This window comes from Mytilus californianus, unplaced genomic scaffold (assembly GCF_021869535.1).
Source record: "Mytilus californianus isolate M0D057914Y unplaced genomic scaffold, xbMytCali1.0.p SCAF_20, whole genome shotgun sequence".
Taxonomy (NCBI): Eukaryota; Metazoa; Mollusca; class Bivalvia; order Mytilida; family Mytilidae; genus Mytilus; species Mytilus californianus.
Genome location: NW_026262669.1, coordinates 11,082,440 through 11,106,807, shown reverse-complemented (window position 1 = coordinate 11,106,807; position 24,368 = coordinate 11,082,440). Strand labels below are relative to the sequence as shown.

Sequence of the window (24,368 nt, the reverse complement as noted above, 5' to 3'; positions counted from 1 at the left end):
CGTTGGTATATTCCTAAATTTCCTAAGTTCACACATTTTGTTCGCATATTCATTGCACGAAAAATCTCACATGTATTGTTTTAGTTCATTTATTGAAAAACTGTAAAAGTTTCAAATCATGGTCAGGTACAAATGATACTTCTACGTTTCCATGGTTTCCTCCAAATAAACAGTACCATGGAGACAGTGGTGGTTGTACTACAGGTTTCCTAGTAACAGTAATTCTCGGTGTATTACTCCAGTTCTGGATTTCATTTTCTGAGGTCTTAGTTATAGGTAATGGATTTCTGGATTGTTGTTTTTGCAGATTTAACGAATCATCTAATCCAATGTCCTTACTTTCTACGACATTTTCAATGTCGTCACTTTCATCACTGACGTCATTGTCACCACTGACGTCACTATCACCACTGACGTCACTATCACCACTGACGTCACTATCACCACTGACGTCACTGTCTTCACTGACGTCACTGTCAGCTCGCTCATATTTTTGTAGAATATTTGATTGTTTTATTTCATGTCTACTAATATTTACTTTGTTTAAAATTCTATTCTTCGATGATTGTTCAGTTTTTTTGTCTGTCCTTCCAGAATTGGAAATAGATAATTTTGAAATATTTGATTTCTTTAGCTTTTGATAAATATTTCTTTTATTTACTGGTTGTTTAAATAATGACGAAATCTCGTTCGTTTGGGGTGTAAGCGAGAGTTCATTGTTATACAAACCAAAGGGAGAAAAGAAGTGATTTAGTACAGTTATACCAGCTTTTTTCAATATGTCATGGCCTCGATTGTCCGTATCGTCGTCACTTTTGTCACCAGAATGATGAAATTTCTTGTAATTTTCTTTGCTACGGGTGTTATATCCAATTTGTATGTCCGCGCAATTCAAGAATTCCTCCTGGTTACCACATCCGATACAACCATGACCATTTCTATTGGTTCCCCAGCTGTTACCTATAAAACCAATAATGCATGTAGTCAAAGGATGACAATCTTTGTATAGGGATAATTCCGTACTAACGATATAGAAATCGATTTATACAAACAAAGAATAATTTGACATTGAACAGGTAGAAAACACTTGTTTTACTATTGATGGTTGCTTTTATTTATACTCTAAACTATTTTTATGTATTTTGATGAAAGTCAAGATATGAGACAGACTTAACTGTTACCGGTGTATCCTTTATCTCAAGTTCAATGGGATAGATGCGTACAACATAGTCACCAAATTTTAAATTATTTAGTGAGAGAACATCATCTATATAGCGGAAAGTGTAGTTAAAGGATACTGCCAACTTCTTATCTTTTTTCCTTAGCAGTTCCTGAATGAAGTCAGCCTCATATAAACAAGTCGACAAGAAGAGAAGCACAATTGGTTACCATTGGAATGCCAATTGTTTGTTAAAAAACAAGTCATTCAAAAAGTAACAGATATGTTGTCAACCAAGAAATCAAGCATCTTGATAATGTCAGTTTCAGAGAAATTTTTGTTTGGATAAGAGTGATTTTTTATAAAGTACGATGTATCCCTCCCTAAGACAAGATATTTGTATCTACATTAGCCATTCTTTTTTATGAAACAAAACAGGGCCAACTCTTTCAATTTGTATTTCAGTTTGGAATGAGGAATACTTGTGGACAGTGTAGAAAAGTCAAATGTTTTAAAAGTACTTCCAAAAGTAACAACTATGTTGTAAATCATAAATTCAAGCATCTTCATGATGTCAGTTTCAGAGAATTTAATTTTTACGACTTATGAGTTTGTATATCCCTTTGGTATCTTTCGGCTGTCGATAACAAAAGTAAGTATGTACCAAAACTTTGTTCACCTAATCTACCTTGCAGAAACGTTTTTAACCCTAACAGTACTATTAAACAAATATTTAATTCAAAAGGTTCACATGTCCAATTTAGATTTTTAAGAGCCATCAATTTGTTTAGCGACTTAAATTAGAGGTTAACTTTTATTGTGATTAAAGTGAACATGTGCGGAAAAGATTTATGTAGCCCTTGAATTAGAGGTAAATTATGACGATAACAAACGTTAACATTTACAAAAAGATTTATGTAGCGCCTTCAATTAGAGATAAACTGTGACGATAACAAAAGTAAACATTTACCGAAAAGATTTATGTAGCTCCTTTAATTACATGTAGATATAAACTGTGACGATAACAAAAGTAAACATTTACCGAAAAGATTTATGTAGCTCCTTTAATTACATGTAGATATAAACTGTGACGATAACAAAAGTAAACATTTACCGAAAAGATTTATATAGCGCCTTCAATTAGAGATAAACTGTGACGATAACAAAAGTAAACATTTACCGAAAAGATTTATGTAGCGCCTTCAATAAGAGATAAACTGTGACGATAACAAAAGTAAACATTTACTGAAAAGATTTATGTAGCTCTTTTAATTAGATATAAACTGTGACGATAACAAAAGTAAACATTTACCGAAAAGATTTATGTAGCTCCTTTAATTAGATATAAACTGTGACGATAACAAAAGTAAACATTTACCGAAAAGATTAATGTAGCGCCTTCAATTAGAGATAAACTGTGACGATAACAAAAGTAAACATTTACCGAAAAGATTTATGTAGCGCCTTCAATTAGAGATAAACTGTGACGATAACAAAAGTAAACAATTACTGAAAAGATTTATGTAGCTCCTTTAATTAGATATAAACTGTGACGATAACAAAAGTAAACATTTACCGAAAAGATTTATGTAGCTCCTTTAATTAGATAAAAACTATGACGATAACAAAAGTAAACATTTACTGAAAAGATTTATGTAGCGCCTTCAATAAGAGATAAACTGTGACGATAACAAAAGTAAACATTTACCGAAAAGATTTATGTAGCTCCTTTAATTATAGATAAACTGTGACGATAACAAAAGTAAACATTTACCGAAAAGATTTATGTAGCTCTTTTAATTAGAGATAAACTGTGACGATAACAAAAGTAAACATTTACCGAAAAGATTTATGTAGCTCCTTTAATTAGATATAAACTATGACGATAACAAAAGTAAACATTTACCGAAAAGATTTATGTAGCGCCTTCAATTAGATATAAAGTATTACCACAACAAAAATAAACATTTACCGAAAAGATTTATGTAGCTCCTTTATTAGAGATAAACTGTGACGATAACAAAAGTAAAAATTTACCGAAAAGATTTATGTAGCTCCTTTAATTAGATATAAACTGTGACGATAACAAAAGTAAACATTTACCGAAAAGATTTATGTAGCGCCTTCAATTAGAGATAAACTGTGACGATAACAAAAGTAAACATTTACCGAAAAGATTTATGTAGCTCCTTTAATTATATGTAGATATAAACTGTGACGATAACAAAAGTAAACATTTACCGAAAAGATTTATATAGCGCCTTCAATTAGAGATAAACTGTGACGATAACAAAAGTAAACATTTACCGAAAAGATTTATGTAGCGCCTTCAATAAGAGATAAACTGTGACGATAACAAAAGTAAACATTTACTGAAAAGATTTATGTAGCTCTTTTAATTAGATATAAACTGTGACGATAACAAAAGTAAACATTTACCGAAAAGATTTATGTAGCTCCTTTAATTAGATATAAACTGTGACGATAACAAAAGTAAACATTTACCGAAAAGATTAATGTAGCGCCTTCAATTAGAGATAAACTGTGACGATAACAAAAGTAAACATTTACCGAAAAGATTTATGTAGCGCCTTCAATTAGAGATAAACTGTGACGATAACAAAAGTAAACATTTACTGAAAAGATTTATGTAGCTCCTTTAATTAGATATAAACTGTGACGATAACAAAAGTAAACATTTACCGAAAAGATTTATGTAGCTCCTTTAATTATAGATAAACTGTGACGATAACAAAAGTAAACATTTACCGAAAAGATTTATGTAGCTCTTTTAATTAGAGATAAACTGTGACGATAACAAAAGTAAACATTTACCGAAAAGATTTATGTAGCTCCTTTAATTAGATATAAACTATGACGATAACAAAAGTAAACATTTACCGAAAAGATTTATGTAGCGCCTTCAATTAGATATAAAGTATTACCACAACAAAAATAAACATTTACCGGAAAGATTTATGTAGCTCCTTTATTAGAGATAAACTGTGACGATAACAAAAGTAAAAATTTACCGAAAAGATTTATGTAGCTCCTTTAATTAGATATAAACTGTGACGATAACAAAAGTAAACATTTACCGAAAAGATTTATGTAGCGCCTTAAATTAGAGATAAACTGTGACGATAACAAAAGTAAACATTTACTGAAAAGATTTATGTAGCTCCTTTAATTAGATATAAACTGTGACGATAACAAAAGTAAACATTTACCGAAAAGATGTATGTAGCTCCTTTAATTAGATATAAACTGTGACGATAACAAAAGTAAACATTTACCGAAAAGATTTATATAGCTCCTGTAATTAGAGATAAACTGTGACGAACATTTACTGAAAAGATTCATGTAGCTCCTTCAATTAGAGATAAACTGTGAAGATAACAAAAGTTAACATTTACCGAAAAGATTTATGTAGCTCCTTTAATTAGATATAAACTCTGACGATAACAAAAGTAAACATTTACCGAAAAGATTTATGTAGCTCCTTTAATTAGAGATAAACTGTGACGATAACAAAAGTAAACATTTACCGAAAAGATTTATGTAGCGCCTTTAATTAGAGATAAACTGTGACGATAACAAAAGTAAAAATTTACCGAAAAGATTTATGTAGTGCCTTCAATTAGAGATAAACTGTGACGATAACAAAAGTAAACATTTACCGAAAAGATTTTATGTAGCGCCTTCAATTAGAGATAAACTGTGACGATAACAAAAGTAAACATTTACCGAAAAGATTTATGTAGCGCCTTCAATTACAGATAAAATGTGACGATAACAAAAGTAAATATTTACCGAAAAGATTTATGTAGCGCCTTCAATTAGAGATAAACTGTGACGATAACAAAAGTAAACATTTACCGAAAAGATTTATGTAGCGCCTTCAATTAGAGATAAAATGTGACGATAACAAAAGTAAACATTTACCGAAAAGATTTATGTAGCGCCTTCAATTAGAGATAAAATGTGACGATAACAAAAGTAAACATTTACCGAAAAGATTTATGTAGCGCCTTCAATTAGAGATAAACTGTGACGATAACAAAAGTAAACATTTACCGAAAAGATTTATGTAGTTCCTTTAATTAGATATAAACTATGACGATAACAAAAGTAAACATTTACCGAAAAGATTTATGTAGCGCCTTCAATTAGATATAAAGTATTACGACAACAAAAATAAACATGCACCTAAAATTTCAATTTCCGGAATTCAAACATTATGATTATTGAAAATGCATTTGTTGAATATGATTCAGCATTAAAACAATATATCAGTCAACTTGATTACATTAATTATGTACATTAATCATGTTAAATAGTCTGGTCAGAACGTCAAATGATATAACAGATTGATGATTTGTCTTATTAGATAACCAAATTTATAGATTACTGCAACAAAAAACCGCAAGCACTTATTGATCTATCAATACGATCAAATAAGAGCATTTGATTAAGTTTTTCTTGGTTTTCTATTTTCATTACGATAATGGTGCGATTTTTTTTATTTGTTCTATGATTTAAGGATGATCGCTACTCTGTTTCACAATAACAAGCTTTTCAAAAGACTGTTATAAATTGATAGTATATAAATAACGGAACTAAAAAAGCAGAAAAAAATGAAGTATCCGTGTGCTTGTTTTTGAGATATAAGCCGTTCAAAATTTGGCGGGAAATGATTCTCTCTAGATTTTTCATACTATTAACATTGGCACTGTTTTTCTATCAAAAACTATGAAAAAATAACAAGGATTTTATAAGATTTTCAAATATGGCTTTTTAAACTATATGTAATAAAATTATGAAAAGAAAAGTAGGGGTTTGCGGGCAAAATGTTTTAATGGCACTACATGGATAAAATAAGAGGATTTCGAATATCTGGCAAAAATTCAAAAACAAGAGGGGCGAACATCCTTAACACTGTAAATTTCTTTCGTCCAAAGCACATAAAGGATTGACCTTCATCAGAAACACTCAAACCTGAACATTTGAATGCGCAGGGATGAATGCGCAGGTATGCGTTTATACGATGAAACGTAAGGAGCTATTAAGGATTTTCGCTCCTCTTGTTTTTGAATTTTTGCCAGATTTTCGGAATCCTCTGATGTTATCCATGCATTGCCATTAAAAAATTTTGCCTGCTAATCTCTACTTTATTTTTATAATTTTATTACATATAGTTCAAAAAGCCATATTTGAAAATCTTACAAAATCTTTGTTATTTTTTCAATGTTTTTTGAGAAGAAAAAAGGTGCCTTTGTTAAATGTATGAAAAATCTAGAGAGAATCATTTCCCGCCAAATTTTCAATGGCTTATATCTCGAAAACAAGCACACGGACCCTTCATTAATATACTACCAATATTTATAACAGTCTGTTAAAAAAGCCTGTTATTTTGAAACAGAGTAGCGAAATCCTTAAATGCATTTGATACACTTTTCTAGGTTGATCCTCACAATGAACGCTTAATTCTAAACATGCATGAATACGCTAAAGCCTTCAGAGCTATATGATAACAAAATGGAAAAACAGCTTAGCCAAATATACCCAGTCCTCCAGCAGCTGTATCGAGCAAGTAAATGAAATAAACACGTAATAAATTTAGTGCGTCCAAAACATTTTAAAAGCTATCGAAACAATATTTATGATTTCATGTTTACAACTTTCATCATTTCATTTTACCATGAATGTAGTTATTTTTCCGAAACAATGATACTGTAATCAAACAAACTACCGATGTTTGATACACTAAATTTTAATACTTGTTTTGTAATGTCAAAAGAAAAGGTAAAAATATTCCTACCCGAAATTATCTCTATTTACGGTAGGTCTTTCAATTAAATTTTAAGCGACTATTTACGAAACAATGATTAGTATTGTATTGTGACCTTGAGATTTTTTGAACTACTGATACATTTGAAACGTACAGATTAACATTAATGCTATTATTACCTTATGATAAAGTAAATCAGTATGCTAATTTTATTTGTTTGTAATATCATCTGGTGTTGAATCTTTGTTCAGGAAATGAAAGAAAAAGGGATAAAAGACTACAACTGTTTTGTTTTTCCAAATGTTTTTTTGACACGCTATCAGAATAGTTGTGTGATCTGTAATTTTACCGATTGTGTCGTATTCAAGATTTTGACATTTTTTACTGAGTGAAGAGTAACCTGGAGGACATCACCCAATTGACACAAAAATGAACATGACATTACTAACCTGTTCTATATCTCCACTGCAGAACACACTGAGTACATTTCATATCACGTGGTAGTAGTAACGTCATGTGATGAATTCCAGTGTCATGTGGGTAATACCGCGTTCTGTATCGCTTGCTCCCTTCCACAATCCTCAGAGGATGCTGGTCAAGACATTGCTGTGATACAGGAATATGTGGATTGTTATGGGGACATATTTTAAATTCGTAATAGCCTTTGTGATAAGCTGTGAGAACGATCTTAACCGGAAGCTTTCGTTTATAAGATGGGTACTTCCGGGTTATAACCCCTTGTGCATATTTTCCCCCTGCTTCATGTTCCCGTGGTCCTTGATACGGATCTCCACATGTGCCACATCGTCCTCCATGTAAACGTAAATTCTGCAATTAAATACAGTTTGACGTTATAAAGTATCAAGATATGATAATGTTTCTTTTTCGTCTTATACAGATGCTCACTGCTCTGTTTCAAAATCATTAGCCTCTTAAAAAACTGGTATAAATTGATAGTATATTGGTTTTTCTTGAATTTAACATGGGCACCTTTATTCAAAAACTGACAAACTATCAAGGATTTTATAAATTTTAAAAAATGGCTTTTTAATCTATATGTAACAGATTCATGAAAAGAAAAGTAGGGGTTAGCGGGCAAAATTTTTATGGGCCCTACATGAATAAAACTAGAGGATTCTGAATATCTGACAAAATGTCAAAACAAGAGTAGCGAACACCCTGAACGAGACAAACCTAGGTAAAATGGCGTTACTCTTGATATTCAAAGCTTCCAAGTAACGTAATTACTTTATTGTTTTGTTCCATATAAAAACTAAAGGATTTTAAGAGCCTGTGTCGCTTAGGTCTATGTGCATCTTTAACAATGGACATTTCCAACATTGTAGAATAAAATATTATTCATGACAAAAATCTCTTTTATGTTAATCTTCTATTGCAGTTTCTCTTTCTTTTTTAGTTTTTCCTCCAAAAACAAAAAAAGGGCACAAAGAATAATCATTCAAGAGCAACAACTCCAATAAGGAAACGGCTGACGACTGCCAGCATGTCGAATTATTTGAGATATTGTATTGCTGATCTTTAATGTTCTTAAAGTTTTTATTTACTTCTTATAATTTTCAAGATTAAAGGTAAAAACACAAAAAATAGTAAAATTAGTCATTAAAGACAATTCAGTGATGAGTCTCATTTGGTGATGACACAATCGAAGAAATAGGACGGGATTGTAGCTACGACAATTCAAACATATATGTCATCATCTGTGAAACTTATATAACTTGAAATCAACTCGTGATTTCGTCTTTAAATTTTCTATGGAATGACTGCCATTTACCATATTGAACCTTTGGTTCAATTACTTTCTTTTTAGAAACATTTCTATATCAAGGACAGAATGATAGGAAACGCAATCTCTGGAATATCGCATCAACTTGGAGATATATTCTCCACAGACTGATGAAATGTTGCAATATATACGAATGGAAAGTTCACAGTTGGGCAGCAGAAATTATCTCTTTTGTCGTAATGTTTTGTTCTCAACCGATTATCATTGTCAATTTCAAAAAAAGATGCAAACTAAACTGTATCTGTGGTATCTTTTATCTAAATTTCGTGGGATAGATTCGTTCTGTATAGCAGACAGTGAAGTTAAGGCAATGCTAGCTTCCTTCCTCCTTCCTTTAGAATTTCTTGTATGAAGTTTGCCTCATATGAAAAAAAGGACGGACAAGTCGTAAAAGAAGTTGGCATAAATTGTTCATAAGTATCAGACAAAATATACAAGGCAAATGCCGACAGAAAATGTTAAAACTGGATTGTCTCCCTATAACTATGGAAAAATATTAAACTAAGAAAAGAAAAGCATTTCTTTCTGCACTTTCTAACTTCTTATATCTGTCTGATACGATCAATATTTAAACAAAGTATAACGTATGTCGATTGATTCAAGCGCTAATGATGGGTCCTTTGTAGACGAACCGAGAGTCTAGCTTACACAATTATAAGCCTTGTATCTTTGGTGAGTTTTTTATGCGGTTTGTCCTGCGATCTATAACTAGACAGTGTCCTGAGATCTATAACTAGACAGTGTCCTGAGATCTATAACTAGACAGAATTCACTGTTATACTGTAAATTCAGACATTATTGCATGCATTTATTATTGCGATTTTTCAAGAATGGACAAAAATGCGAGATTAATCATTGCGATATCATGAAAATCTGCATACAGATATATGTAACAGATATCAGAATGCGAGTTCTTATTATGGCGATAGTCACCCAGTCGCATTATTCGCATTTATAAAAACCTCGCAATAATTTCTGAATTTACAGTACTGACATTACTTTGAATTTTTCGAAAAACTAAGGATTTTCTACCCAATGCATAGATTACCTTAGCTGTATTCGGAAAAACTTTTAGGAATATTTGGTCCCCATCGCTCTTCAATTTCATACTTTATATGGCCTTTTTAACTTTTTGGATTCAAGCGTCACCGATGAGTCTTGTGTAGACGAAACACGCGTCTGGCGTACAAAACTTCAATCCTGGTATCTATGATGGTTTTTTTTACAACAACTGGGTCGATGCTACTTCTGGTGGAGTTCTTCTCCCCGACGGTATCACCAGCCCTGTAGTCAGCACTGTTGTGTTGACATGAACTATCATTGATATGGTCATAACTATAAATTAACTGTTTACAAAACTTTGAATTTTTCGAAATATTTAGGATTTTTCTACCCCTGGAATAGAATACCTTAGCTGTATTTGGAAAATTTTCTAGGAATTTTGGGTTCTCAATGCTCTTCAACTTCTAAATTTATTTGGCCTTTTTGACTTTTTTGATTCGAGCGTCACTGATGCGTCTTGTGTAGATGAAACGCGCGTCTGACGTACAAAATTTCAATCCTGGTATCTATGATAAGTCTGATTATTGATACTCTTTAAAGAACTAAATTTTGTTAAGCAAGGATATGTAAAATAACAACACATCAGTATATTGGTTTAGAAGAATAAATTGATATGAATTGAATACTTTATATTCTGTACATTAAGACGCGAAATGTCTATAAAAAGAACAAAAAAAAAACCGCGAAACTGTCTATAAAAAGAACCAAAAAAAACTGCAAAACTGTCTATAAAAAGAACCCAAAAAAAACAACACTACATTAAATATGTCATCTGCACATTTAATCTTAATTAAACATTTGTATCCATTACATGTAATTCCCAGTCTAATGCATATATACATACATTAATATATTTACAAAATATATGATTTGTCATGGTATTAAAATTCAGGATTTGTAACAACTAAACGGACGAAGATTTAACGAGTTTAAGTATGTTTCAAGATATGACATGAACTCCAAAAGGAGCAAAAGCAGGTGCATCGACATAAATCGTATCTATCCCCCCTTTAACGTTGGTTTTAGCTTTCCCATTGAGGGCTTATTGCTTATTTGAAAGCTGCCAATCTATTAAAACAGTTTTATTTACTTTCGTCACTTTATAAAATGAAACAAGATATATTGGTAGACGTTTAAAACGTAAAGATCGAGGAAATACAGATGGCGTATAACCTATAGAAATAAAAAGAATGACTTCAATATATTTTTAGACTTTTAAATTAGAAGAACTATTTTTACAGCTAGACACTTTCAACGTCAATTATATTTTTTGTATTTTGTACTTCGTATACACATAGTAACTTTCGGATGACTTTGTATACACATAGTAACTTTCGGATGACTTTGTATACACACAGTAACTTTCGGATGGCTTTGTATACACATAGTAACTTTCGGATGACTTTGTATACACATAGTAACTTTCGGATGACTTTGTATACACATCGTAACTTTCGGATGACTTTGTATACACATAGTAACTTTCGGATGATTTGTATTCACATAATAAATTTCGGATGATTTTGTATACACATCGTAACTTTCGGGTGACTTTGTATACACATAGTAACTTTCGGATGACTTTATATACACATAATAATATACTTTCTATCTTGTCCTCACCAAATAACCATGATAAAAGTACAACATAGGTCATGTTGTCAATTTTACGGATCATCTGGTATATTTTATGGTCACCTTTATAATTTGTATGTCTCATTGCATAATACAATTATACAGTGAATTAACCTATTTCATTGCAACAAGTTTCCTATCGAAACAATGTTACAAATAGTGTGTTTTTATCCTGGTTTCTTTAATAAGTTTACACATAGTGTGTTATTAGCCTTGTTTCTTTAATGAGTTGACGCATAGTGTGCTATAACCTTGGTTTCTGAAATGCGTTTACACACATTATGTTATAAAAGAGTATTGACAACTTCAGCTTTATTTGAAATAAATGTTGGTTTAATTAATTTGCTTTCATCTTATAGCATGCTATCACTTCGTGGGTAAATGATTTGTCTTTTAATAAAAAAAACATTATAAAACTTTTTCAAGACTATCTACTGAGTTTTGTTAAAGCGCACTTTCCCCTTCTTTGTTTTTATGTCTTGTGAGTCTTCCCTTTACCATGTTTACAGTTCACGAAAAATACCTTTCACATCAATTTATATAAGTCAAATATACAGAGAATACACGATCAACATTAATATAATACATCGAAATAGTAAGATAAAACATTATCAAAAAGAACTGAAAATTGTAAAAAAAAACAAAAATATCAAACTCCAAAGTATATTAAAAAGGGGAAGTCCATAAAAACTGTCAAAACAAAATGCCTACCTATATCTACCAACGAAACGACTGGAAAACAAATGTCATATTCCTGACTTGCTATAAGCATTTTCCGAAGACACTTGTGTGTTAAAGCAGGTTTTACACCTCGCTTAACCTCCAAATTGTATGACTTTCGTCTATCGTTCCGTCAATTGGGAATGAAAACAAATATCCAGTGGAAGGTTTTGAAGATAATGTAAAGTTAAATTGTTCGTTTCCAAAAAAATAAAATAACGCCACCAAGACATATCTTTCTTCGGGTTCATGTTGCTCGATCTTTAGTTTCTGTGCAGTGTTTTGTGGACTGGGCTGATTTGCATAAAACCACTTAAGTTCAGATATCCAATCGTAGTACTAATTTATCGTAGGACAAGTAGAAAAATCCGTCCGTTCGGAACAAATCTTAACTTAAGTATTAAATTATAATCCTGGTACCTTTGATAACTATTTAAGTATTTTTATGCATATCAGCCCTGGTTTCTCTATTGGCCATTATGTTCTCCATTTTGTTCGACTTATATATTTGGATTGTTCCCTTTTCTTAATTCATTTGTGACACAATTATCTGATTACAATGAAATCACAAAGATACTCATTACAATAAAGTGTTTCTGGAATAATTATATAAGGGTGAAGTATGAGGAGCAGGAGCTGGGTATCCTTCTGGGTCTTCTGAGAATACTCCAGCGTTTGATGCGGTTCATGTGGCTCAGTCTTTTTTGTTTTCTATGTAGTGTTTTGATGACTTTTTCATCTTTTTTTTCATTTTTCGCCATGGCATTTCTATTTGTTTCGAATCATGATCCTTGAGTGTTCCATTTGGGATCTTCTCTCTCGTTGTTGTTAAGGTATAATGTAAGCTCGGTAAACGTTGATAAGCCAAAATATATGTAAAACGCTTGTGAGCTAAACTAAATGGGCCTTACAATAACAGCAATAACCGTTTCGTGAATATCCTGTTTCGCACCTGTTGTCTCGCACCTGTTGTCACGCACCTGTTGCAATTCATGAGATATCACTGTTTTTTACCTTGAAATGTGTCTTCTTGAAGGAATAATGAGACATACATATTGGAAAACTAATGTATGCCCTCCCCCTCTTTTCGGTCAACTTTGCCCAAGTAAAATTACAATTCCATCACGTATAAACTTGAACTTTAAAGGTATTGTATTAGTCTGATTACTATTCCGACAGAGGAGTTAATGTGATTAGTTGTGTTCTTTGGAAAGTTTAATGCATTGTAATTGACACAAGTTCATCATAAGAAAATTAGAAAAGGAGAATCCACTATAGGAAAATATAATCAATGCACTCAAATTCAGTGCGGTGTCCGTTAAAAAAGTTTGTTTTGATTAAGTACGAGACATAAAACATTTACCACAAATATTCTGGCCTCTAACAACAGTTAAAATATATTCTAAAAATAAAAGATTTTTTAATTGTTGTTTTATGTCTTTTTAAGTTTTGTTTACTATCACTGCATATCATCTGTTATATTTGGTTATTCATTTGAAAGTCCTAAATAAAAACTATATAATTCCTAGTCCGACGTTGAATAACTCAACTCATTTTGATCAATTCTCAGCTAAGAAATATTGCTTATAAGCTAACTCCTTTAAGCAAAAAGTCATTAATGATGCAACGTTAATTATTAAATACGTCAAATGTGCGGCTCATCTGTAAATAAGACTCATTATTCTCAAACTATTGATTTGTTCCAGGTTTGTAGCTATTCATCGTAACGGAAGAATACCTACCGTAAAAAATACCCCTGGTTTTATATGCAAGCTGAACCTCCCACTTTCATGACCGTTATTTATGGTTCCTTACATTGACAAAATTAGGTGAGCAACCAAAACAGACATAATCGGTTAATGTGACAATAACTGAGATCCAGTTACCAAAACTCTGCAACACGCAAGAACGAGACTGGGTGCGGCGACACGGTAGCTATTCCTGCTTGGCATGAGTCACCCACCAAAACATTATAAAGACGGAAAATACCAATGGACATTCGAACTCAATGTGTTGTTGTGTTGTGGTCAATTTTGTATTCTTGTCTTTCATTTTTGCTTATGTGCTTTGTCTATATGACATTTAGTTTTTCTTTGTTGATATATTTGTTTGTTTTATAGTGATTAAGATTATAACACGATGTTGACTGCTATACCCCTATTTTTGACATATTTACTTATTTGTTTGTTTTGGTCACACATTGTTGTCAGTATAATACAAGAGAGAGGTTTAGCTAGCTATAAAACCAGGTTTAGTCCACCATTTTCTACATAAGGAAATGCCTGTACAAAGTCAGGAATATGACAGTTGTTTTCCATTCGTTTGGTGTGTTTGAGCTTTTGATTTTGCCATTTGATAATGGACTTTCCCATTTGAATTTTCCTTGGAGTTCGGTATTTTTGTTATTTTACTTTTTATAAGTTTAAAACAAACTGTCAACGCCAACGCAAAATACCGAACTGGAAAGAAAGGACAAAGTTACAACACATTACATAGAAAACCAACGACTGAGCCACACAAAGTCCACCATGAAGATGGGGATTAAAAGGTGCTATGAAAGGATACACAGACAATACAAAAGATTAAGGACTATAAATAACCACCAAAAACTAAGAATAAATGCAGTTGCAACAGAACGGTTTTACCCTACTAATATATTTGTACAATGTTCTTTACAAAGATGTTTAGTTTTTAAATATTTGACATATGATGTGTATCTATCTTGTTGGTTTATATGACATCATTTATTCATTAATTTATCATATAAATGTGACAATTAACAAGGTGAAGAAAAGAATGGTATGAGTAATTATACGGTTCTCTGTCGTTTTCAAATTATCATAAGAATAATGTTGTGTTTATTACAAGCAGTCTCGATGACGGTTCTTGCAAATTAAGTCAGTATCAAAATTATAAATACCATTTACCTACAAGTATAAGTTATAAGAATACATTTGTTTCAACATTGAAATAGTCATTACTTAACCCGAATGGCTATCGATGGGGCAGAATACAACAACTGGGTTTTTTTTATAAATGAAATGATACTTTGAAGTCTAAATTGTATGTCCTTTTACTGACACTCATTAATTCTATTGGACACAACCCTTACATATTAATTGTATGCTTTTCGCTCTCATGTTCGTTTAAATGTTGTAATTAAAAATTATGTAAAATCACAAAAATACTGAACTCCGATGAAAATTCAAAACGGAAAGTGAAAATATTACTTCATGCATTTTTCTGGATTTACCTCCACCAGGAAGGTTTTGAATCATAAATTTGAAAAGCAAATGAATTATAAATACTTATGAATATATGTAGTTATCAAAAGTACCAGGATTATAATTTAATACGCCAGACGCGCGTTTCGTCTATATAAGACTCATCAGTGACGTTCAGATCAAAATAGTTATAAAGCCAAACAAGTACAAAGTTGAAGAGCATTGAGAACCTATGTGACCAAAATAAAAACTAATAGATTTTATTTTGAAAGTCGATTTAGACAACTGTGCTTAACAAAGTTGGAGGCTCGATTTCCTAATAATTCTAAATTCACAGAAACAAATTAAGAAATGTGTGTTTTACATGTTGTCAGTAGACTATTTTCATATTACCGACTTTTGACTCCGGATTATATAATTTGTCGACTGGTTACCTTGGACATCATGGTACCAAGTCAGGTAAGAGCAAGCTAAAGAAGTAAAACCAAGCTTTCAATCGGTACAATTTTGGGGGGAAATTACCTGGTTAATTTTTTTTTTTTGATACAAAATCATCGGAAGAAAGTAAACTTTCCGCTCAAATTACACCGATTATATGTTTGATTTTACTTATTTTGGTTGCTCTTACTTGACCGAGTACCATGATGTCCAAGGTAACCAGTGGACAAATTATATAATCCGGAGTCAAAAGTTGGTAATATGAAAAATAGTCTGTTGGGCAGCATAGCCTTTTTGGTTAATAATACCCGATGAGACTAACAGTCCACAAGCCGATGTACTAGTACCCATCCAGTGTTTGTAAATAAAAATGAATAGATATAAGAAGATGTGGTATGATTGCCAATGAGACAACTCTCCATCCAAGTCAAAATTTATAAAAGTAAACCATTATAGGTCACAGTACGGTCTTCAACACGAAGCTTTGGCTCACACCGAACAGTAAGCTATAAAGGGCCCCAAAAAAATACTAGTGTAAATCCATTCAAACGGGAAAACCAACGGTCTAATCTATATAAAAAACGAGAAACGAGAAACACTTATGAACCACATCAACAAACGACAACTACTGAACATCAGATTCCTGACTTAGGACAGGTGCAAACAAATGCAGCGGGTTTAAACGTTTTAATGGTACCAAACCTTCACCCTTTTTCTGAAACAATAGTGTAACATCACAACATAGAAAGACACACTATAAAATATCAACTGAAATAGCTTAACTCAATCAAAGGATATATTAACACCATTGAACATACACTGAACAAATAAATTTGACCTATGACACAATGTAAATACAAAATAAATAAACTAAGGGAAGAATAATAAAAGTAACATGATATTTCGGTAAGAAATGTTAAACAATTAAAAGAAAAACAATATGCTCGAACAAAAATATCAGCCTTTTGCAATCTTTATAAATGGTTTGCGTCCGAAGAGTTTTCCCGGGTGTACCTTCCACATGAACTATAAAAATAAAACAAATTGAAACAGACGATATGTCAATCAGATATACAGATCATGTGACCACACTTTATGATATTGACACATGTCCACACTTTATGATATTGACACATGTCCACACTTTATGATATTGACACATGTCCACACTTTATGATATTGACACATGTTTATCATTATCGAACCTCACAAAACGAAAATTCACTACTAGTATTTAAAAATAAAACCATCTTTTTGACATGAGGATATAATCTATGTACTAAAATGCAAGTCGCTAGGCTTGTTTCATAAGTTTGTTTTTGCACTGATCAAGTGCGGGACATAAAACGTTTACACAAACATTCTGGCTCATTACCAGCATTTCAAATACATTTTGAAAAATAAAGGTTTTAATTGTTGTGAAATGTCTTTTTAACTTTTGTTTTCCATCACTGTACATCATCTGTTATCCTTGTTTATTCATTTGAAAGTCGTAAATAAAGAACAATAACACCCCATTCAAACAAACAATAAACAATTATCCTGACATAAACATGACAAACAAACTCATCAGAGATACCAGGATTAAAATTTTGCACGCCAGACGCACGTTTCGTCTACAAAAAACTCGTCAGTGATGCTCGAATCAGAAAGTTAAAAAGGTTAAATTAAGTACAAAATTGAAGAGTATTGAGGACCCAAACGTCCGAAGGGTTTTTCCGAAGAAAGCTAAGGTAATCTACTCATTGGATAGAAAATCTTTAGTATTTGGAAAAAAAATCAAAGTTTTTTAAACAGTTGATTTATAATCCTGACAGTTATGATAGTTTATGTCAACACTGAAGTGCTGACTTCTGGGCTGTTATGTGTTTTACTCTGTCTGACGATGATGACAACATTCGGATTAAGACGATGAAACACAAGGAAAGAAGAAAAGACATTTAGAGCCCAAATTAAGGTCATATTAGAACTGATCATACCAACATTTGGGTCGCCAATACCCACGTCTTTAGTGCTGATTAACTAAGCACAGTTTTATTAAATCTCATCTGAGAAATCTTGGTAATTTAAAAAAAACTCACTTGGGTAAAAAGTCATCAATGATAAAAAGCAGATTATTTAATTCGTCAAACTTGCGGCTCACCTGTACATATGACTCAGCAGTGACAGTATGTTTTTTCTTAGTTTAATTTTGCTCTTCCATATGTAATAACATACACGGTACCAATTTTTCTGCACCAGATGCGCATTTCGACAATCAATGTCTCTTCAGTAGTGCTCGAGGCAAAAATATTTGAAAATCCAAAGCTTATTAAAAAGATGAAGAGCTATAAACGAAAAAGGACAAAAAAGTAAAGCCAAAGCAGGGTAAGGAATCAAACCTTTTCATGAGGGAGATACATTCCTTAATTTTAAATAATTTCCAACATTTTGTAACAGCAAAGTTTAATAACTCAAAATCCGTATTTTCATGACAGTACCGAAATACTGGCTACTGGGCTAGTAATACCATCGGGGACTATCAGTCCACCAGCAGAGGCATCGACCCAGTGGTAGTAATAACATAAACGGTATCAATTTTTCTGTAAATATCAACTGATTATATACAGTTTGGCTTCTGATTTTGCTGTTGAAAGCAAGACAAAATATTCCTTAACTATTGATTTGATTTATGTTTGTGAATTTTTTCGGTACGGGTGAATACTTGCTGTTAAAGGGAATGCGGATACCCAGATTGCAATTAAACACCGGAAGTCGATAAAATATGCACACATTCACTATTGATCAATAATTAAACAATTAACAACAAAACAAAAGTCGCACTGAAATAAGGCGACTGTATTTTACCGATGTTCAAATCTCGCGAATCGATTAGGAAGCGACCGCTCAGGAAACGCCAAAAAGAGCGAGATTGGGTGCGTGGACAGGTTAGGCGTCTCCTGATATGCGTGTATCACCCGCAATGAAAAAAACTTATTCAGCCAAATTGTCACAATCGATAAGCTCAAAGATCAAACAACTGTTCATGTATCTAAAGATCTAAGACCAAAATAGTAAACAGAAAAATAAATAAAATGGAGAATGTGCCTATGGGCCACAGATGCCCCCGCTTGTAAATATGCATGAGTCAATTTACTATTAAAATTATTGACATTTTCTTTTCCTTTAAAGTTATTGACATATATTTCTACATGTTGTCATTAGAAATTGCTTGCAGGTTTGAGTGCTCTCATTGTTCAATAACATTTGGTTGAGGCTAACTACAGTTAGAGAACGGAAACGACAGATTTTTCATTTATAAAGCGGCATGACTCAAGAACGGTGAAAGTAACGCCACCCAATTTCAAACTTGATCTGTGTTTTGTGGAAATAAGCATTGTGTATAAGCTTCATAACATTTGGTTGTGGCAAACTTAAGTTAGAAAACGGAAACGAAAAACGAAAAGTCAGCAATTTTTATGTTTATAAAGGGGCATAGCTCAATTTTGAACTTGATCTGTGTTTTGTGGTAATAAGCATTGTGTATAAGAGAGGCGCTGTGTATAAGTTTCATACCATTTGGTTGAGGCAAACTAAAGTAAGAGAACGGTCACCAATTTTGGGGACTTACGCGACGGACGGGACGGACGTGACGGACAAGGGTAAAACTTAATGCCCCCTCCGCTACGGCGGGGGAATTAAAAAAAAACAATAAAAAAGATGCTACAGAGACATTCAAACTCAGAAAACAAATTGATAACGATATGGCAAAAAAAGAAATTCAACGAAAACGCCGGTGCGGGAAATTCAACGAAAACTCCGGGTGCGGGAACTGTTGGTGACCTTCTGCTGTTGTCTGTTCTATGGTCGGGTTGTTGTCTCTTTGACACATTCCCCATTTCCATTCTCAATTTTATATGTGGGGGAATGGTTCTTTTCCACTTAAACATTAGTAAAATTTACTTTTGGTCGGTAGTGGGTTCGTGTTGCTCAATCTTTAATATTCTATGCTGTGTTTTTTTTACTGTATTTTTTTCTACTAGTCGTTTTCCGTTTTTTATTCGTGGCATTGTCAGTTTATTTTCGACTTATGATTTTGAATATTACTTTGGTCTTTGATATTTTTTGCCTCTCTTTTAGAAAGATGATTTTTTTTCATTTATGAAATATGATGCGCATCTATCTTGTTGGTTTATATAATATGACATATTAATTCATTAATTTATCATATAACTGTGACAATTAACTAGATAAGATAAAGAAAGATATGAATAATTTTAAGATTCTCTGTTGTTTTCAAATTATTATAATTAGAATGGAGTTTTCTCTTACAAAAGTATCGCTGGAAATTCTTAATATCAAAATTATAAATGCCAATTTCTACCAGTATAAGTTTAAGTTACAAGGATACATTTTATTTTATTATCTAAATAGCCATTACTTTAAATCTAATGGCTAACGATTGGTGGTGAACGGGGAAAACGACTGGTTGTTTCGGGTTTCCCAGTTATAAGGTCCGGCCTGGGCCACAGTTATCCCCCTTTGATTTTCATTGCCTACAAATAAAGTCCAAAGTGTGAACAGTGAAATACTTGCAGTTCTTTTCATACACCTTCCTTACCCTTCCGGAGCACCTGAGATCACCCCCAGTTTTTGGTGGGGTTCGTGTTGCTTAGTCTTTGGTTTTCTATGTTGTGTCATCTGTACTATTATTTGTCTGTTTGTCTTTTTATTTTTGGCCATGGCGTTGTCAGTTTGTTTTCGATCTATGAGTTTGACTGTCCCTCTGGTATCTTTCGTCCCTCTTTTCCAAATTTATTTTTTATATATTTTATTTATAGTATGGAAATGAAATTATTTGAGTCATGAATTTTCTGGTAAAGTAGTGATTTGGTACAGTTAAAAAAAAAGGTCAAAATTAGTATGTCTGAAGCTGTCAAACTGAATTATAGACCTATTTACATTAGATATGTCAATATTTTATGTTAGAGCTGGTAAATTTTCTATAATTTTCATATAATTTGCTCCAATACCTGTACACTGCACTGTAAAAGAGCAGGCTTATTTTTGTTTTTAATTTGTATTTATTTTCTAAAAGCAATGCATTACGCAATAACTGTGTTCTTCGGCCAGTAAGGAATTCTTTAAACCAAAATTTTAATTAGCAAAGACATTATAATTACTAAAGAACATAGATGACCAATAGAGAACTAAAACTGCAATTTTTTGCACCTGTCCTACGTCAGGAATCTGATGTTCAGTTGTTGTCGTTTGTTGATGTGGTTTATAAGTGTTTCTCGTTTCTCGTTTTTTATATAGATTAGACCGTTGGTTTTCCCATTTGAATGGTTTTACACTAGTAATTTTTGGGGCCCTTTATAGCTTGCTGTTCGGTGTGAAACAAGGCTCCGTGTTGAAGACCGTACTTTGACCTATAATGGTTTACTTTTATAAATTTTGACTTGGATGGAGAGTTGTCTCATTGGCACTCATACCACATCTTCTTATTTCTATTGTGACTTGGATGGAGAGTTGTCTCATTGGCACTCATACCACATCTTCTTATATCTATATAAAAAATTATATCTGAGAAACAGGCAATATATGCCATCAATTTTAGAATGCGTTCATGCATTTTTGTATTATTAAAAACTATCAGTCAATATGTGTTCTACAAGGATCACCAGTCCTTGAACTTTCTTTTAATGCCTTAATTACTGAAATATATTCTCCAGTTTTATATTTACACCTATGCGTAGGAACTATTTTGATTTAAATATGTACTACTTTCCAGTAGGTTCTTTTTTTGACCCAGCCCGATTTGGTGGTGTTACGTCTTACAAAGTCTATCCAAATTATTTTTGAAAAAAATTCCGCTCAGACCCGTACTAGAGGCCCTCGTAAACTTGCAGTGAGGTGAGAGGGTTTTTTTTTACTCCGTGTTGAAGGCTTCACTATGACTTTGCAAATAAAGACCAGCAATTAAAGTGTTGTTCTTTTTCTTTGTGTTTGTGTGTTTTTTTGTTTTTTGTTTTGTTTTTTTTTTGCTGTGCATGTTCTGATTTTGTGTCATGGCAAAAAATAAAATAACAAAAATATCGAACTTATCAAATGGCAAAATCAAAAGTTCAAACACATCAAACGAATGGAAAACAACTGTCATATTCCTGCCTTGGAACAGGCATTTCCTTATGTAATAAATGGTGGATTTAACCTGGTTTAATAGCTAGCTAAACCTCTCACTTGTATGACAGTTGCATAGAATTCCATTATATTGACAACAATGTGTGAACAAAACAAACAGACATAATAGGTAAAAATATCAAAAATAGGGGTACAGCAGTCAACATTGTGTTATAACCTTAATCACTATAAAAACAAATAACTATTTCAACAAAGAAAAACTAATAGGCATATAGACGCTCTGCAGACAAAGTACATAAGCAAAAATGAAAGACAAGAATAGAAAATTGACCATAGCACTATACCCAATGGCGGGATGTATAAATACCGAGCCACGCCAAAAGTATATACCAAACATGGACTGAACAGTAAAGGTTAAAAATGTACAAAGACAAATAAAAAGACCACAATAACACGTAATTAAGATGATAACGGGAGAAACAAAGACGTGCACGAATTAGTGTTAACTTATATTTTTGAAGAAAAACGCAATTGGAACAAGTATTTGCACGGCTATATATTACGATAAGAACATACAAAATAAAAAAGACACGAGGGAGACAAACAAAACTAAACTAAAAGTACGCCGGAAAATACTTTGGTAGCAGAAACCTAGTAAGACGAACAATTGACAAACAAAAACTCAAGATTGAAGAATTAAGGCGAAAGCATTTAAAAGATGTTCTAAGTTTGTAAATCGAATACTGAACTAACCATAATGGTAGCATTTCCCGCGCCATCGGTTAAACCCACGTTCAAATCTCTATGATGAAATTTGAAAAAAATAGGCAGGACATGATTTTTGAGTAAAAAAAAAGGCAGGATGAGATTATTTGCAAAAAAAAAAGACAGGATGATAATTTATGTAAAAAAAAAGTCAGGAAAAACTAAAAAAAAAAGGCAGGACCGAATAGAGTGAAAAATAAAAAAGCAGGACCGAAAAGAGGGGAAAATAAATAGGCAGGACAAAATTTTTCATCCTACCCCCTACCCCCTCCTAGAAATGAGGAACCCCCATCTAGACCCTCTTTTGTGGGGTACTATATATAAAAAAAACACTCACCTCCCTTCCTCCACAGTACAGCTGATTGTCATTGTAATTAATAGGAGCGTCTGGATTTTCCCGCCAAATAGAAGATCTCTGCGGGGGATCTGCAAGATATCCATGCTGATACGTCCTCTGAATCCAAATAATTACAATTAAACCAGACCAAGTGACTGTCATCGTTACCTTACCAAGAATGAGAAAAAACGAAAAAGGCCAATCAATTTTGTTCCATATAATTACAATGTCATCTGTCAAAAAATAAAATAGATGGGTGATAAAACTCAAAATTTTAATTTAAAACAGTTGACATTTATCACGTGACATTTATTTACAAAAAAAGTTAAGGAACTCTGTAAGAAAAATACTAGCGAATTATAAAATACAATTAAAAATATGTATAATCAAAAGAAAAGAACACCAATTCTCTGTTAAATTGATAGTTGTTTTTTTATTCCCGATTGTCAGACACAGTTGGTATACATGATTCATAAATGAAAGAGGCTCGATCAAAATTATTATTCTGTCTATACTGATTTACTTTTCGATTATCTTATGATTGTTTAAGGAAAAGGGGAACATTTTTAAATCTTATTTATCAATTAATCTTATCGAATATATATATGTTTCACCATTCTATCAACTAATCATAGTAACTTGTCCTTTGTATATGAGCCAAATTCAAATTACCAGATAAATTGTTTTATTCAGTTAGTAAACGACTTTGTTTTTCAATTCATAGAAAACAAGTCATTATGTAAGATGCTCAGTGGCGGATCCAGAACTGTTCATAAGGGGGGGGCGCTGAATGACCTAAAAAGGGGGGGGGGGCTCCAGTCATGCATCAGTGATTCCCTATATAATCAACCAAATTCTTCCCACAAAAGGGGGGCCCCCTGGATCCGCCTATGATGCTTTAATATATATGTCGACATAAATTTGGTACTTGAACCATTTAGACAAAACAAATGAACATAGGTGCCCATATTATTCAACAACGTTTCGCATATAACCAAAATGGTAAAATTGTGTCCCCATAAAATGCATTATACTGCAACTAGTTGTGTTTATTTCCTAAATATAGTAATACAGCTATATTTTGTGCAATGTCTATTTCATCATGGATCACTTTTTCCAAAACCAAGGGTTCATTAAGGGATGAAAATAAGTTTGAAATTTGTGTTGCAATCTAAATAGCTGTCAATGTATTAATTCAAGTTGCAGTATAAAAACAATATTAGGTCAATTTTAGAAGAAAAAAAATTGTGTTTGTTTTCTGCACAAAACTGGGAAACGGCTCGGTAAAACCTCGTCCTTCCCCAGTTTCT

General features: G+C 32.4%; 1 protein-coding gene across 1 annotated transcript; it reads right to left on the bottom strand.

Annotated features, from left to right (window-relative positions):
* Nucleotides 1-73: 73 nt before the first annotated feature.
* On the bottom strand, nt 74-23,223 carry LOC127731784 (uncharacterized). The gene is made up of 3 exons (XM_052240622.1): nt 23,059-23,223; nt 7,400-7,778; nt 74-960 (listed from the first exon to the last, which is right to left on the bottom strand). Exons 1-3 carry the CDS (start codon nt 23,218-23,220, stop codon nt 86-88), a joined length of 1,416 nt encoding a protein of 471 aa, XP_052096582.1. The 5' UTR covers nt 23,221-23,223; the 3' UTR covers nt 74-85.
* Between the last annotated feature and the right edge of the window lie 1,145 nt (nt 23,224-24,368).

Bases quoted from the DNA above. Each gene is read 5' to 3' on its own strand.
- LOC127731784 (XM_052240622.1), bottom strand. From the start codon at position 23,220: ATGACAGTCACTTGGTCTGGTTTAATTGTAATTATTTGGATTCAGAGG. The intron at 7,779-23,058 runs GTGAGTGTTTTT...ATTTAATTGCAG, and splicing joins TGTACTGTGGAGGAAGGGAG to AATTTACGTTTACATGGAGG. The intron at 961-7,399 runs GTTAGTAATGTC...TTGGTTTTATAG, and splicing joins GCAGTGGAGATATAGAACAG to GTAACAGCTGGGGAACCAAT.